The sequence below is a fragment of the Lepidochelys olivacea genome (assembly GCF_965140295.1).
Source record: "Lepidochelys olivacea isolate rLepOli2 genome assembly, chromosome: 1".
Taxonomy (NCBI): Eukaryota; Metazoa; Chordata; order Testudines; family Cheloniidae; genus Lepidochelys; species Lepidochelys olivacea.
The window spans coordinates 59,063,780-59,082,186 of NC_140411.1; the positions used below are offsets into that span (position 1 = coordinate 59,063,780).

The 18,407-nt window shown below is 44.3% G+C and overlaps 1 protein-coding gene across 5 annotated transcripts in view; it reads left to right on the forward strand.

Moving 5' to 3' along the window:
• Positions 1 to 18,407, forward strand: part of CAB39L (calcium binding protein 39 like) — a 105,407-nt gene that overhangs the window by 78,320 nt on the left and 8,680 nt on the right. For all 5 annotated transcript variants that reach the window (XM_084622476.1, XM_084622478.1, XM_084622479.1 and 2 more), the window contains 3 exons: positions 9,659 to 9,718; positions 17,160 to 17,225; positions 17,953 to 18,096. In XM_084622476.1, the coding sequence (XP_084478602.1) occupies positions 9,659 to 9,718; positions 17,160 to 17,225; positions 17,953 to 18,096 (270 nt within the window). The remainder of the gene's footprint in view (positions 1 to 9,658; positions 9,719 to 17,159; positions 17,226 to 17,952; positions 18,097 to 18,407) is intronic.

The following is an 18,407-nucleotide window of genomic DNA, read 5'->3' on the forward strand; positions in this document are numbered from 1 at the left end:
TACAACCGCTTGACCTCCTCCCCAAGTTCCATATCCTCCTCACCCAGATGCCCAAGAACGTGGAGGGGAGGCTGCAGGCATCTAGCCACTCCACTCCAGAGGATGACCTAAGCAACAGAAGGCTGTCATTCAAACAGTTTGATTTGTAGTGTGGCTACAATGAGCAGTGTGGCCTTGTCCTTCCCCCCCACCCCACCCAGGCTACCTTGTCAGTTATCTCCCTTTTTTTTTAATTAATAAAGAAAGAATGCATGGTTTCAAAACCATTACTTTTTCGAAGGAGGGAGGGTGGTTGGCTTACAGGGAATTTAAAATCAACAAAGGGAGCGGGTTTGCATCAAGGAGAAATAAACGCAACTGTCGCACCGAAGCCTGGCCAGTCATGAAACTGTTTTTCAAAGCCTCTCTGATGCGCAGCGCGCCTTGCTGTGCTCTTCTAATTGCCCTGGTGTCTGGCTGCTCAAAATCAGATGTCAGGCAATTTGCCTCAATCTCCCACCCTGCCATAAATGTCTCCCCTTACTCTCACAGATACTATGGCGCACACAGCAAGTAGCAATAATAATGGGAATGTTGGTTGTCCTGAGGTCTGACCTAGTCAGCAAACAGCACCTGCGAGCTTTTAAACCTCCAAAGGCACATTCTACCACCATTCTGCACTTGCTCAGCCTACAGTTGAACTGCTCCTTACTACTGTCCAGGCTGCCTGTGTTACAGCTTCATGAGCCATGGGAGCAAGGGGTAGGCTGGGTCCCCAAGTATAACTATTGGCATTTCGACATCCCGAACAGTAATTTTCTGGTCTGGGAAGTAAGTCCCTTCTTGCAGCTGCTCGAACAACCAGGAGTTCCTAAAGATGCAAGCGTCCTGCACCTTTCCCAGCCATCCCTCGCTGATGTCGGTGAAACATCCCTTGGGATCCACCATTGCTTGCAGCACCATTGAGAGGTACCCCTTGCAGTTTACATACCTGTCAGCAAGGTGGTGTGGTGCCAAGATAGGGATATGTGTTCCGTCTATCGCCCCACCACAGTTAGGGAAACCCATTGCAGCAAAGGCATCCAGTATGACCTGCACATTTCCCAGAGTCACTACCCTTGATAACAGAACGTCAATGATTGTACTGGCTACTTGGATCACATCTACTGAGGGGGCTGCTTTGCGCACTCCAAATTGATTCCCGACTGACCGGTAGCAGTCAGGCGTAGCAAGCTTCCACAGGGCTATCGCCACTCTCTTCTCAACTGTCAGGACAGCTCACATCTTGGTATTCCTGCGCTTCAGGGTGGGGGAAAGCAACTCTCAGAGTTCCAGGAAAGTGGCCTTACACATGTGAAAGTTTCTCAGCCACTGTGAATCATCCCATACCTGCAACACTATGTGGTCCCACCAGTCTGTGCTTGTTTGCCGGGCCCAGAATCAGCATTCCACTGTATCAACCAGCCCCACTGCTGCCATGAAGTCCCAATTGCCACAGCGCGTGCTTTCAGGAACATCTGTGTCCGTAGCCTCATAAAAATCCTCCTCATGCTGGCGTCTCTTAGCCTGGTTCTGCTTATACTCCAGGATAAAGTGCGAGATGTTTACAATGTTCACAACAGCAGCGGTGAGCTGAGCGGGCTCCATGCTTGCTGTGGTATGGAGTCTGCAGGAGAGCAGAGTTGCAGCGGAAGTGGTGGATGATGACAGATGCCACGAGAATAAATATTATACAGAACAACGAGAGGACCTGCGAGGTGGATTCATGGCACCAGGAGAGCAGAGTTGCAGCAGAAGCGGTGGGTGACAACAACAGGGAGAAATTTGCTATTGAGACTGAGCTCATTTACAAGAGCAGGAGAGCAGAGTTGCAGCGGAAGAGGTGGATGATGATGGTTAGCAGTCCTACTGCACCGTCTGCTGACAGCAGCACCCAGGACACAACAGCAGCGGTGACGCTGAGCGGGCTCCATGCTTGCCGTGGTATGGCGTCTGCACGGAAAAAAGGTGCGAAACGATTGTCTGCCGTTGCTTTCGTGGAGGGAGGGGCGACTGACCACATGTACCCAAAACCACCCGCAACAATGGTTTTGCCCCGTCAGGCATTGGGAGCTTAACCCAGAATTCCAATGGGCGGCAGAGACTGCGGGAACTGTGGGATAGCTACCCACAGTGCAGCACTCCGTAAGTCAATGCTACCCACAGTAATGAGGACACACTCCACTGACTTAATGCGCTTAGTGTGGACATACATAATCGACTGTATAAAATCTATTTCTAAAAATCTACTTTTATAAAATCGAATTTCGTAGTGTAAACATACCCTAATGAAGTCACTGGGACTTTGCATGGGTGCAGCAGTCTGCAACATACAATGAATTTCAGGATTATGGCCTGAGAGAGTAATCGCTATGCAGACTCGGGTGACTTGTTCTTAGATAATTTAAAACAGAGAGAATGATTTCTTTAAAGTTCGGGAACCTGAGGCTGCAGCAGCCTTTAGCTTTTTATTCTTCAGAAGCACAGTTAGGCAAATATTTAAAATAAATTCCATGAATATTTGCGTGAATAGTTAAATGAACTACCTTTTGCAGTATTCACAATCCTTTATTTTGTTTATGTATCCAGATTTAAGTACAACTTAAAAAAAATCCTGTCTGGGCTCTAGGTGTCCTTATTGCTAAATTTAAAATAAGTACAAAGTCAAAACATCAGCATGTTTTTTGGAGTACATTTGCAAATTGGTTGTTACATTGATCCGATCACAACGCAGATGTAAATCATATGACTGATGTGACCAATTACAATGCAACAACACAATTCAAATAGCAGGCTACGGAGTCAACAAAATTAATGAAAGTTTTGTTGAATAATTTTGATGAATGAATAAAATATGTGACTGACTTAGTCTGTGCACAGACATTCTACAAACTGAGAAGGGGCAAGGACCTTCCCTACCTTGGGAGGCCCATGTAAGGGCCAGGTGTAACTGCTGTATCTGCCCTGCTTCCATGTCCTGCATTCTTGAAGCAGGGAGGTGGAATCAAGACTCTGTTCCCCTCCTCTGCACCATTCCACGGAGTAGGCCTGGCACACCAAGAAGAGAAAGCTGGCAAGACACATCACCGAAAGGAGTGTAGTAGTGGTTTTGAGTCCCTTATGTATGGCATCGTTCAAGGAGGAATTCTGCCTCCGTGACACAGCATATCTCCCAATGGTCTCCATGGGGAGGTGTGGCCTGTAGCGAAGTAGAGAATCACTGCCACGGCATCTCCTGCTTTTTGTCTGGGAATTAGCTCTTTTCCAGCTCCGGAGCGCCCTCTGCTGGCTGGTGGCTCGCGTGCCTCAGGCCCCGTGTCCCTCCCGGACCCTGGTGCTCTTTACCTCAGGGTTCTGCCCCTTCAGTACCTCCACATCTGAGTCTCCCCTTCCAGGAGAACACCCAACACTCTATCCCCACCATGCCTCAGTAGCTACTGCCAGTCATCATCTTGCCCCCTTTCACTGGGGCAAACTGCAGTCTGTAATGGCCACTCATTATTGGCAAGGGGGGTTTGGACCAGCTGTCTCTGCCTAACCCCGGACTGCACCTCTGAAGCCCCAATACCTTCTTTAGGCCTTGCACAAGGCCTGCAGCCTGGGGAGTTGCCAGGCTGGAGCTCCCCAGTTCCTTTTGCCTTTCCCCAGCACTACTCTACCTCTGGTACACTTCTCTCCCAGGCAGCTAGGTCTTTCTCTCTCCACCACTAGAGAGATGCTCCCTCAGCTCCTAGCCCCCAGCCCTCTTATAAGGGCCAGCTGGGCCCTGACTGAGCTGGCCTCAGCTGTGGCTGCTTCCCCAATCAGCCTAGCATGGCTGCTTTTAACCGCTGTTATCCAGGAGTGTGGCAGCTGCCCCACTACAGGCCACACACCCCTTTTTACCATAGGCTGTGTTTAAATGGTACAATTTAGTTCATTATTGTTTTAGGGAACTAAATGCTGACATTGTATGTGGAAGTTTATCCTCACTAAGCCCTTGTGGGCTCATGCTTCTGCTCAGATGAATAATGTAAATCTTAACCAATAGAAAAGACATCACGACATATTTGAAACAGCAGTAAAAACAGACTGAAAGAATGACTGCCAGACACCTTCAAACCCGGCTCTGTGACTGCAACAGGATAATAGACGCTTGTGCAGAAAAATAATACCAATCCCATAATAAAGCAGATTTTGCCAGTTTCAACCCAAACAAAATGCACTCGTTCCTGGCCTGAAGTGAGTGACATGCTAAACACATAATTAAAAAAAAAGAAAGCACTCTTATTTTGCTTAACCATCCTGGACAAAAGGCTGACATGATTATTTATACCACTTCCAAAGACATGCTAGGAGATTGGTAGCATGGGTAATTGAACAAGGTCCATGTCCTAAGGACTTTAAAATGTCGATTTTAGACACTTCACAACTGAGAATAAGAACAAACGAGAGGGAGGACTTGAAACATCTCCCCTCTGATTGACATCTCTGCCACTTGTCTTAATATCAGCTTTTCATCAGATCAGTATGGTACCATGTACTAATAATTTCCAATCAGTCAGCTGTTTCGTCCAACCAACTTTGCCTAAGTCTTTCTTCTAAGCAATTCTGGGGTCTTGCCTCCCACAGCTTGTCTTGGTTTTGCAGTGTCAGTTGTGAACTCTGATAGCAGCATTAGGAAGACTCACTGGAAAGCAATGCCTTCTCCACTAGGTATTTTTTGGGACCTTCCTAAACAAGGCTGACAGGCCTGGCATCTGGGACCTCCATGTCTATGGAATGGTTGTGAAGTAGAAAATGCTGTGTTATTTTGCCTGTTACTCAGTTTAGAGAGACAAAACATGTGAGGTAATGTCTTTTTATTGGACCAACTTCTGTTGGTGAGAGGGACAAACTTTCAAGCTACACAGAGCTCTTCTTCCAGACTGGCTTTGTACTGTCCACTAATAGATAATGTAAGAATTTTGGCTGACAGGTAATTCAGAGATTAATCCTTATGTATGTTGCCCTCTCAAAAGGATAGCGAACTTGCATAAATTGCTATAATTTGCACTATGGACAAGAGAGTACTCGGGTCAGTGTAGTCCTTTTTAAACAAAAATCAAATAAAAAAAAAACAGGTAGATCCAGCAATACCATGTAGGAGTCTGACAACTTATAGCTAATGCCCATTTAGTATATTGTTAGAAGAAATATAAGAATCCCTGAAGAGGGCACCAGCTTCTTCAATCACATGTCTCCCACCCCGTAATAGAGGGTTCCATATGCTCATTTCCTCCACTGCTTTGTCCACAAAAGGTTCCCTTTGTTCCTACCTCTTCAATAGTAGTCCAATCATTTAAAAAGAAGAAGAAAAGAAGAATGACTAATTGCATGACTGCTGTTCCCAGCCCAAGCACTGTGGTCATGGAAGTTGGTGCCAGGCTATGCAACAAAGCACCTTTTGAGCTGTATTAGGGACTGCAGCCTGCTTTGCCTCCAGTGTGTAACCAGCAGATCCACGTAACTTGAAAACATTTCCAATCCATCCTGACTGGATCAGAGGTGCCACGTGCACCTGTACTGGTCACACGGTCCTAGGACCGCAGTACAGCGATGCGGCAAATTTTAATTGATGGCTCTGTAAACTTGTAGTTCATGAGACTGGTTTAGAATAGAGAAATAAGCTGGTGAAAATAATTAATTACCCTGAACAGTTTGGTTATTCTCTGTAAAAACCACTTAAGAAAGCTGTGGCAAAATCTTTGCAATGAGAGATTCTTCTAAATTTAGATATGGCTCTTTTTTTCCTTCTTCTATCAGTAGGTTTTTGCTGTCATAGAAACAAGTTATTTCTTTCCTCGAAAAGCTAATTAGAAACATGATGAGAGAAACCTTGGATATAATTAAAAGAAAGTCTCTAATAGAGAATTCAACTCACCAATGCAAGGCACATCCCGAAACCCAGTCTTAATTTTTACTGTCATCATTGAAGTATTGAGTGGAGTAAAGATTTGCTCAATGGGAGTAACCTCTTGTTCCTAAGTGGTCAGTGAGGCCCGATTTCTAGAACAAATCAGCTCTGTTAAGCAATAAAGAAGACTTGAAGTTGCTATACATCTTTGTTATCTCCAGCTAAACGTCCTGATACTTGAACTAGTACATAAATATAGAGAATTCCAAGTTAAAATATGGAGAGCAGCATTATTTTACAAAGATGTACACATGACTCAAGTTTTTGATGGTCCATGACCCTTTCTGTGTTGTGTTGTCTTTTGGTCAGGCCTGGGGATGGGAGTAAGATTTCCTGGATTCTATTTCCAGCTCTGCCATTAATTTACTGTGGAAGAAATTCATATCCTTTGCACAAGATCAGAGTAATCAGGCTTTAAGCAAGAGAAAAATATGGGTGGGGTGGGTAACAGAATCTCCTTTTCCCCCAGCCACAAAGCAGGGCATGTGATAAAGCACTTTTGAGCTGTATTAAGGACTGCAGACTGCTGGACCCTGCCTTTTATAACCAATAGACCTATATAGTCATGGATCCACCAGCTGAGAGCATGGCAGGATTTAAAAATAGAATTCTATGTCTGTATGAATAGTAATGTCCATAGATACATTAAATAGATGAAAAAATTATAAAGAACATAAATCCTCATGGCTCAAGGCATAAGTCAGCTACTAGCTGCCTGAAGTTAGGAGAAACTCTTCCTCTGTGAGCAGGTTACTCCATAATGATCCATTATGGGTTGTTGGGGTGTTTGTGGTGGTTTTTTTTTTTTTTTTTTGGCCCCTTCTTCTGAAGCATCTGGTATTGGGTAGTGTCAGAGACATGGCACTGATCTAGATAAACATTGGTTGATCCTGGTATCACTGTTATGTTGGAATAGCAATAAGTGATGTGAAAGCAACAGGAATTGTAAAACATATAGCTATATCTTGATTACTAAGACTGCAAAAACAAGCATTACAGTTTTTCATTTGGTGGATTACTGCACCTGTTGATCAGGGTTTTGCAACCCCCTTGCTGGGTTGTATAATGCAATCACATGGGTGTTCGGTGCAGAGAAGAAAGACTCGTCTGTTGCAGGGGCCAGAGAAGGACTTAATTAAATTTGCATTAATATCTAAGGATATTTATAGGAGGGAAATATTGGAATTTCTGATGATATTAAGATATACTTTTTAATTAAATTCAGCCAGATGCATGGCAGAGGGTGATTGAGCTGCCGAGCAATGCCAGGGGAACAGGGAAAATGGACTTGTATTTAGAGATATAATCTACTATGGAAGTAACAGGGGGAGGTGGGAAGAATGCTGGTCAAATGTTGCTGCACCAGTCTGTCTTGTGATTTTCTATGAATAAAAACAAAACTAATTTTTGGACTATGTGAAATTCGTTGGACACAATGAAAAATGCTGTGCTTGGTTGCTAAGTGCCCTGCATATGAAGCAGGCTGAAGTCCACTCAGCTAATTAACCTGAATTCATCACATCCCTGCTGAATAAAAGAATATACTAACTATATAGTATACTAGTTTTTATAGCAACCATGTTTATGAGGCCCTCTTCTTCCCCCTTCTCAATAGCTGATAAATACAAATCCTTTCACTATAATTCATTGTAAATCAAATTAAAAAGGGAAGAATCATCAGATTAAATATATATTTTTGGAGCTATTGAGGACACCACTGTGTAAAGACAATTGCATTGCGTCACCTTCTGACAGTGAGTAATAAAGCTGTTAAAAGAAAAGACAGATCTTTTAAAGAAAAAGATACAGGCCCTGATTCAAAGCCCTTTCTGTTCAAGTCAACAGAAAGACTCTCATTGTCTTGAATGGGCTTTAGATCTAGGCTTTTATTGCATTTCAGTGCAATTTATTGAAGAGAGCAGTAGGCCAAAAATTTTCAAATTTGGATGCCTCAAATTAGCCACATAAATCCATATTTAGACTCCTAAATAAGTGGCCTGATTTTCAGAGGTGCCAAGTACCTGCAGCTCCCATAGACTTCAATAGGGAAGGTGGTTGCTCAGGCCATTTTAATTTTTTTCTTTAGGTATCTAAATATGGATTTAGGTGGCTAACTTTTAGGCACCCAAATATGAAAAAATTGGCTTAGGTCAACTTACTAGATGAGGAGCTTGATTCTCTTCTCACTCCTATTCTACTCCTTTGGAAAGTAACTCTTTTGAAGGTAATGGAGTTACACTATTTAAAATGGCCTGAGAGGAGAGTCCGGTCCAAGGGGGCCCAAACTCTGTGATGCCAACGGCCACACTGGCATTTGGCAAGAGCCAGAGGGCTACTCTTGAGCCAAAGAGATGTTTAGCAACATACACTCTCAGTGAAATCTATGGTGCTGGTCTTTTCTTAACTCCGAATAGGAATTGTGGTGCTTAAAACCTCTCAGGTTCAAACTCCGTCTTCGTATAGAAATTTATTTTTAAATAAATAAATGTAGACAACCCCAATATTTATTAGAACATAACATAAGAACAGTCATACTGGGTCAGACTAAAGGTCCATCTATCCCAGTCCCAGGTGCCCCTGAGGTAATGAACAGAACAGGTAATCATCAAGTGATCCACTCCCTGTCACTCATATCCATCCCCTGTCGCCCAGCTTCTGGCAAACAGAGGCTAGGGACACCATTCCTGTCCATCCTGGCTAATAGCCATTGAGGGAGCTATCCTCCATGAATTTATCTAGGTCTTTTTTGAACTCTGTTAGGGTCTTGGCCTTCACAGCATCCTCTAGCAAGGAGTTCCACAGCTTGACTGTGTGTTGTGTGAAAAAATAGTTCCTTTTGTTTGTTTTAAACCTGCTGCCTATTAATTTCATTTGGTGACCCCTAGTTCTTGTGTTATGAGAAGTAGTAAACAACACTTCCCTATCGACTTTCTCTACACCAGTCATGATTTTATAGACCTCAATCATATCTCCCCTTAGCCATCTCTTTTCCAAGCTGAAAAGTCCTAGTCTTATTAATCTCTCCTCATACAGAAGCCATTCCATACGCCTAATCATTTTTGTTGCCCTTTTCTGAACCTTTTCCAATTCCAATATATCTTTTTGAAACTGGGTGATTGGTAATTGTTTTTGCTGTGATCAATTAATTTAAATTGCCTATTTGCATCCATAATCCATAAAAATCTGGAATTGATTAGCTTTGTCATCACTTTGCAGCTACAGAAGGAGAGTGACAGTGAGCATATGGTGAATGTTTTAGGTTTCATGGGTCACATTTGGACTTCAGGTCACAGTCTGGCTGTCCCTGAGCTATACACTGTATTCTGAAAGGTAATTTCTATAAAGGTAAAATAGCTCCAATTTACAGTTGACATTTTAAAAATTAATATATGCACATGTGCCCACAGACCATATAAGAAGTGCAAAAATCTATAAATATACATATCGGAGTATTTTCTAAATATAGTATTTGTTTTGTTTTTATTCACTGAACTAGTAAATGTGAATCAGCAATTGATATTAAATGGTGCACTGTCTCTCTTTTACCTATTCTTTCATTAAGATAATGCTGGAAATTATTGTAAAGGAGAAGAGCTGCTTTAAAATGTTCCCCTAGCCATTACAACTGAAGATTAAAATGATGATCAAAGTAGTGGGGAAAAAAAGCTGGTAGTGATTTTTTTCCCCTGGTTCTTTCTTTTCCAGGACCTGCTAACGAGACACAAATTATTGGTAGCAGATTTCCTAGAACAAAATTATGATACAGTAAGTACAAATAATTTCCAGCCTTAATGGTTTCATATATGTTTCTGCAAATGTTACTGTGAGGAGTCCACCCTCACTTGGATCTGAACTGGAAACCTTTTGTAGGGGCATTTCTGCTCCACTCAGGAAAAAAAATAAGTGGATCTTCTTGATTCTTTGTGTCGACCAAAGCTGTTTGTTCAACAGCACAGTTCCTCCATTTCCCAGGCGAGGGATCCAATCGGGACAGCACCAGCTGGTCTTCAGGGTAGATGCCTGTACTTTAGCAGCTATTTGAATCATACTTTCTCATCTGCTTATAAACAGAGCATATGCAGCTGAGGGCTACATGCCCCACCTAAAATTTTTACTTAGAACCAAACATCGCACCCTGTAAGCCAAAATAATTAGTTTTACCAAGGGAGAATCCTCCTTAGCCATCTGTAGAAATAATACTTATATCCTGTTTCCAGGCTTCCTGATTTCTAGTACAACTCCATGTCAAAAGCAAATCTTGTTTAGGATGTGGAACAGTAGAGGGGAGGAGTCTATTCTCGCCTTATTGCACACAATATAACTACATTAACACTAATGGGAGCTACACGTGTGTACAGATATTAGACCAATTTTAGTTTAAATATTTACCTTTTGCTACAGTTTGGCGCCACCAGGTCAGTGCTAGGGAATAGCTAGTGGTTATTCATGTCCCAGTAATACTTCAGGATAGAGGATACTAGAACTTATTTTAGTGTTACTAGACATTATGTCTGTGTAAATCCTAAGGGATTTTGAGATGTGAATATACCTGTTATCCTAAGTAAATTAGTCTGTTGTTATATTGCCATTTCTTTTTGCTTTAAAAAAATATCTCTGAAAATCCAGTGTAGGTCAGAAAAATTCTGTTGGAATCAACTGAAATTGGGCTGACATGGGTGGTGGAATTCGACAGAAGATTAAGTTGTCGTGTTACCTTCAAGCTTGCATGCTGCTGAGTCACAAATGCAGTGTGACTCAGGCAATTTGAATATCTTCACTTATTCTCTTTATCGCTGTACTAAAGTACTGTGATAAAATGAGTGTCTGTCTTGAGTTTGTGTAGCATTGATGCTCAAAGTACACATAGTGAAGAATAATGTTCTTCAAAGGACTCCCAGTCAACAAACAGAAATCTGTTTTATCAGCTAGACAGAGTAATACATGTTCAAAACTATCACTAGTACCTCTTTGAATCATAGAAGATTAAGGTTGGAAGAGAACCTCAGGAGGTCATCTAGTCCAACCCCCTGCTCAAAGCAGGACCAACCCCAACTAAATCATCCTAGCCAGGGCTTTGTCAAGCCAGGCCTTAAAAACCTCTAGGGATGGAGATTCCACCACCTCCCAGGTAACCCATTCCAGTGCTTCACCACCCTTCTAGACCTCCCCTAATATCCAACCTAGACCTCCCCTACTGCAACTTGAGACCATTGCTTCTTGTTCTGTCATGTGCCACCACTGAGAACAGCCTAGCTCCATCCTCTTCGGAAACCCCCTTCAGGTAGTTGAAGGCTGCTATCAGATCCCTCTCACTCTTCTCTGCTGCAGACTAAATAAGCCCAGTTCCCTCAGCCTCTCCTCATAAGTCATGTGCCCCAGCCCCCTAATAATTTTCATTGCCCTCCACTGGACTCTCTCCAATTTGCCCATGTCCTTTCTGTAGTGGGGGGACCCAAAACTGGACTCCACCATATTCCAGATGTGGCCTCACCAGTGCCGAATAGAGGGGAATAATCATTTCCCTTGATCTGCTGGCAGTGCTCCTACTAATGCAGCCCAGTATGCCGTTTGCCTTCTTGGCAACAAGAGAACACTGTTGACTCATATCCAGCTTCTCGTCGACTGTAATCCCCAGATCCTTTTCTGCAGAACTGCCGCTTAGCCATTTGGTCCCCAGCCTGTAGCAGTGCATGGGATTCTTCTGTCCTAAGTGCAGAACTCTGCACTTGTCCTTGTTGAGCCTTATCAGATTTCTTTTGGCCCAATCTTCCAATTTGTCTAGGTCACTCTGGACCCTATCTCTACCCTCAAGCATAACTACTTCTCCCCTCAGCTAGTGTCATCCATGAACTTGCTGAGGGTGCAATCCATCCCATCGTCCAGGTGATTGATGATGATGATGAACAAAACTGGCCCCAGGGCTGACCCCTGGGCCACTCCGCTTGATACCAGCTGCCAGCTAGACATTGAGCCGTTGATCACTAGCCGTTGAGCCCGATGATCTAGCCAGCTTTCTATCCATCTTAGAGTCCATTCATCCAATCCATACTTTTTAAACTTGCTGGCAAGAATACTGTGAGAGATGGTATCAAAAACTTTGCTGAAGTCAAGATATATCATGTCCACTGCTTTCCCCATATCCACAGAGCCAGTTATCTCATCATAGAAGGCAATCAGGTTGGTCAGGCATGACTTGCCCTTGGTGAATCCATGTTGACTATTCCTGATCACCTTCCTCTCCTCCAAGTGCTTCAAAATGGATTCCTTGAGGACCTACTTCATGATTTTTCCAGGGACTGAGTTGAAGCTAACTGGTCTCTACTTCCCCAGATTCTCCTCCTTCCCTTTTTTTTAAAGATGGGCACTATATTTGCCTTTTTCCAATCATCCAGGACCTCCCCCAATCACCATGAGTTTTCAAAGATAATGGCGTATGGCTTTGCAATTACATCAGCCAACTCCCTCAGATGCATTAGATCCGGACCCATGGACTTGTACATGTCCTGCTTTACTAAAGAGTCCTTAACCTGTTCTTTCACCTCTGAGGGCTGCTCATCTCCTCCCCATACTGTGCTGACCAGTGCAGTATCTGGGAACAGACCTTGTCTGTGAAGACGAGGCAAAAAAAGCATTGAATGCTTCAGCTTTTTCCACATCATCGGTCACTAGGTTGCCTCTCCCATTCAGTAAGACTCCCACACTTTCCCTGACCTTCTTGTTGCTAACATACCTGTAAAAACCCTTCTTGTTCCCCTTCACATCCCTTGCTAGCTGCAACTCCAGTTATGCTTTGGCCTTTCTGATTACACCCCTGCATGCGTGAGCACTATTTTACACTCCTCCCTAGTCATCTGTCCAAGTTTCCACTTCTTGTAAGCTTCCTTGTTGTGTTTAAGCTCTCCGAAGATTTCTCTGTTAAGCCAAGCTGGTCACCTGCCATATTTGCTGCTATTTCTGCATATCAGGATGGTTTGTTCCAGCGCCCTCAATAAGGCTTCTTTAAAATACAGCCAAATCTCCTGGACAAATTTCCCCCTTATATTAGCCTCCAAGGGTATCGCGCCCATCAGTTCCCTGCAGGAGTCAAAGTCTGCTTTTCTGCAGTGCAGGGTCTGTATCCTGCTGCTCTCCTTTCTTCCTTTTGTCAGGATCCTGAACTCGATCATCTCGTGGTCACTGCTGTCCAGGTTGCCATCGCTTCTACTTCCCCTACCAATTTTTCCCTGTTTGTGAGCAGCAGGTTAAGAGGAGCACGGCCCCTAGTTGGTTCCTCCAGCACTTCCCCAGCAAGTTGTCCCCAACACTCTCTCCAAAAACTTCCTGGATTGTCTGTGCACTGCTGTATTGCTCTCCTAGCAGATGGCAGGGTGATTGAAGTCCCCCATGAAAATAAGATACCTGGAGACTCAAAGCATAATCTGTTCCTGTTGGGCCTGAGCCTGTGAGATGTGTTGAAGCTAGTGAGCTGAGGGCAGGCAGCACCTTGCAGGAGGCAACTACACCACCTCGCAAGATTGTGCTCACTCTTTGCAACAAATGGAGACATTGGGTAAGCCTACATCACAAGGTGAAAAAAACCCTCGCAGCAGTGAGTCTCAGAGCCTGGGTCAACTGACTCAGGCTTGCTGTGGCTAAAAATAGCAGTGTAGATGTTCTGGCTTGTACTGGAGCCTTGGCTCTGTTACCCTTCCCGGGTTTCAGAGCCCAGGATCCAGCCCAAGCCGGAACATCTATATTTACTCCTGGGGGAATTCTGAGCAACTGCACATGTGCAGAATTTATTTCCCCCGCAGATTTCTTTGCTTCCCTGCAGAAAAATGACTCTGACAGGGAAGCTGCAAGAGCAGTCAGACACCACTCCCTAGCTGCGCAGGTACATCATTTCAGGCACCCGGAACAGCTGGCGGAGAGGTAAATCACCTCAGGGCTGGAAACACCCCAGCCAGGGGCTCCTACCCTGAGCTGGGATCAGCTGCTAGTCCTGGCTGGGCTGGAGGCAGGAGAGAACGGGATTTCCTCTTCCCCTACAAGGAGTGGCTGGGGCTGTGTCAGACCCACCCCCAGAAACCTCTGCCAGCTGCAGGAAGCTCAGCATCCTCCCCTGCTTCCTGTCCCCATCACTTCTCAGCTGCAGGGGAGGGGTCACTGTACAGGGAGCTGCTCCCCCATCCGTCCAACCCCCGTACATCTGGACTTCCCATACCCAGAAACCCCCACCCTCACCCCCTGCCTCTGGACTCCCCACCTCTGCACCCAGACCACCCTCCACTGAGCTCCTTGCACTCTGGACCTCCGCCCCACCCCCCTGAGTCCCCACATCCAGACCCCCATGCCACTGGCCCCCATCTAGCTGCATCCAGACTCCCACCCCACCAGGCCCCATTCTCCCAGCACCCAGACCCCCCAGCTGAGACCCCTTCTCTGAGCCCCAACCACTTTTACCTGGAAGCCCCTGCAGAGTCCCATTACCCTTACACCTGGAACCCCCACAATGCGCCTCTGTGCATCCAGATCCCCCCCACATCTAGGACGCCTCCACTGAGCTGCCTGCACCCAGATTGTCCCACGCAGAATCCTCTCACCCCATACCTGGATCTCCCCACACTGAGCCCCTCCACACTTGGCTCCTGCCTAGTTGAGCCTGCCTGCCCCACACCTGGCGCCCTTGGCGTAAAGGGGCAAGGCCCTAGGGTATTTCTGGGGCAGGGCCAGGCCTTGTGCTGGGTCAGGGTCAGCTCACCACTGAGTCCACGTCCCAGGGTTGGGGAGTGGGGAGGCTGCAGGGTGATCTCTCACCTTTGTGCAGCCAGTGGCCCACTGCCATGCTGGAGCCTCTGCATTTATTTATTGACAAACAAAACGTGCAGAATTTGCAATTTTTTGGCACAGAATACCTCAGGAGTGTATACTGCCATTTTTAGCCCTATAACACAAGCCCAAGTCAGTTGACCTGGATTCTGAGACTCACTGCCGCAGGGTTTTCTTTGCAGTATAGACGTTCCCATTATATCCTAAACAATAAAGGACAAATTGCGCCCTGAGATACAAATGAACAACTCCCACTGAAATCAGGGTGTGTTGAACACATACATCTGACTGCAGATTTGGCTCTGAATGAAGTTTGTGGCAATGCTGACAAATGCCCACCGTTGGCATGTAGTGAGATGGGAGGTAAGTATCATTCCATGTTCACTCTTTGAGTGATGAGACAGCCAGGGACTGGGTTCTTTGACACAGCACCCTTTCATTTTAACAAACATCTTTTTGCTTATTTTTTTTTTAATTGCAACAGCATGAAGAAGCTAAAGTTAGCTTCAGATAAGACATATATGAAATTTGTTTGCATATATAACCTCATTGTTCACATACACAGCCATACCAACCAGGCAAAAACAGTGAATGATATTTCAACATGAGAAAGATCAATCAGGCCAAGAGGAAATTGTGACCATCCAACTGTCACCATCACCATTTAAGTCTGGTTAACAATAATAAACATTTTGTTAACCAAATTTTCCAAGGTGCTGTTCATTTTATCTGCACATTACAGTTTGGCCATTAAGGCATTTGAGTGCCACGTTGAACTTGCATCACATGCTGTGATCTAGTGGTTAAAGCTGCAGGTCATCTCTCTTGTATATTATTTTCTTAACTGCTGTTAATGCTGGATGAACTTGGACAAGTCACTTAAAACCTCTGCATTGAGAATCATGTGATTCAATGCATGTGAGCCGATCCCTGCATGGAGCCCTGACTCCCCTAGGGCTCTGTGCAAACACAAGGCTCCACCCATCTGGTACTCACTGCAGGATTGGAGTCTTAGGGTACATCTGCATTGCAGCTGAGCGGCTGCTTCTCACCACAGGCAGGCTTACACATGCTAGCTCTATGTGAGCTAGTTTGCTAAAAATAGCAGCGGGGCAGTCTAGCCACCTGAGTGAGTGGCTCTTGCTTCCCACAGTCATTAATTAAAACCCTTGGCCTGAGGTTTCGTGGCCCTGAGTCTTGCCCCATTTTTAGTAGATCTTTGGGTCATATTCATCAGTGTACCTCCATTGGCATAAACAGAGCTACGTTGATTTTAGTTTCAGAGTAACAGCCGTGTTAGTCTGTATTCGCAAAAAGAAAAGGAGCACTTGTGGCACCTTAGAGACTAACCAATTTATTGGAGCATGAGCTTTGCTCACGAAAGCTTATGCTCTAATAAATTGGTTAGTCTCTACGTTGATTTTAGTGTTCATTAAGATTTGGCTTATTACATTTTTTATAAAATAAAATGAAACTCTGCAAGCACTACACAAAGTAGTAGTCTCATTACCTCTCCCTCCCACTCCAACCACTTAGTATAACACATTGAGTCTCTCTCCAAATTCATAGATTTTTTTCAGTGCTGATGATCTGTTTGTAAATCACCATGCCCATCTATGGCTCTGTCTACATTTAATGAACAAGAACTGCAAAATGTCTTAGCACAAGAGATCTGATTGTGGATGGTGCTGAACAACCCTCAACTCTCACTAACTCAGTGGGACTTTGAAAGTCCTCAGAACCTCGTGAGGCCCAGAAACTGTAACATTAAGAGGAGGCATTATAAATGTTGCATGACTCCATTACATTTCTGTGTCTCAGTTACGCTGCCCCATGCTGTGTTTGCAGTGCCTTCATTTTGATCTTTAAGCCTCCAAGGTATAGGGAATAGTAATGACAATGAGGACAACTGAAGTGAAGCAAAAAGGAAAATTGGCAAGTTAGATGTGTGCATAGAAACCCACTAAAAATAGCAATGTCACTCTAACAAGCCAGACTTCCACCATCCTTCTCTGTCTGTCTTTCTAGGGACATAGATGGCACTTTACTTATATAACCCTGTGTTGGTATAGCAGTTACCTCAGATGGTCTCTGGTTACTAATGTTATATTTGCGTGTTCTATTTTGGCAGCAAATTCATAATCTTTTATAAGATCATGGCATAAGGTGTGAATCACAAGCGCACTAAGTTCTTGATTCTTTGGTGGATTCACATGTGCAAGCAAACACTGATTGGACGTTGCTAATCAGTGGCCATTATGGGTTGGGCTCTGGCATCATAAAGAAGTGCCAGAGCTGTGCTGCTCCCATCGCAAAGCTTAGTGCAGGAAGGACCAGTATAGGGGAATGGGGGGCAGGAAGAATGTGGCTATCCTGGTTTTTTTTCTTGTTTCCTTAGATCTTTGAGGACTATGAAAAACTGCTTCATTCTGAGAATTATGTCACAAAGAGACAATCTTTAAAGGTAATGTAAAATTCCTGAACGCTTTTTTTTTTAATAGCCATAACATGCTCAGACTATTTCACAGAGTGGCCCTATATACTGTTTTTTTGTTACAAAAGAAATTCTTTTAAATTAATCTAGTGCTTGTGAAAATCAGGAGATATTTTTGTCACTGCATTGGGGTTAGCATTGAAAAGTCCTAGTTCCTGAACTCATATGGCAAAGCCTGGAGTCCTTTCTCTGAAATGAGGGTGTCATCCTCTTTTCTCACTGTCACCTGAGTTCACAGCGTGGTTCAGAACACAGGTGGGAGTGAGTTTGGTAGGTTCGTTGTAGTCCCCATTTGTCCGTGCACCAAGCAATTTGGTAAAATCTGCAGTCTCCTCATGACTAGAACAGGAAAGTGTGGGGCATGTAAGTATTGAGGTGAATTAGCAAAACAATGTGGGATGGTTGTACTTGCTTTTATTTTATCTGGCTCAATCCAGTTGTTTCTCTATGCATTAATATGGTATCTATCTCTCCAATATTTGGTTGATCAGTGCTATTGGACAGTTATATCACTTTTATGAACAGCAAATTCACCTCAATTTTTTAAAAGGCCCTCCATTTTTGAAGCCACTATGGCCTAAGATAAAACTCCGTTGAAACCCCTGGGGGTGAAGATAAAAATGTCATGCTTTCATCTGAATCATAATCAGTTTTGTGCGGAGTCACAAAGCCTTTGTTTTTGTAAATGTTCCCATAGCTGCTGGGTGAACTGATTCTGGACCGACACAACTTTGCCATTATGACAAAATACATCAGCAAACCAGAGAACCTGAAGCTAATGATGAACCTGCTGCGAGATAAAAGCCCAAACATTCAGTTTGAGGCATTCCATGTGTTCAAGGTAACTCAGCGTGGCCTTCCGAGAGGAAGGAACATCTCTTTCACTGTGGGAGGGAGGAGAAGCCAGAAAAATGTGGGGTTTTACAAACCATTTCAAACATTTGAAAATGTTTTAATAGGAAATTTCTCCCTGACAGGCAGTTCTCTCTCGCTTGCTTGCCCTCTCTAGGTGATGTCTAAGGCAGGGTCATTTGGATCTGGGCCTAGTGATCTGAGGGGTCCCTTGTTACAGCAATGCATTATTAGCAAGAGGTGACAAATTGCCTGGCTGATTGCTGCAAGCTAACCACTTGCTGGAGTCGATGGTGGTCT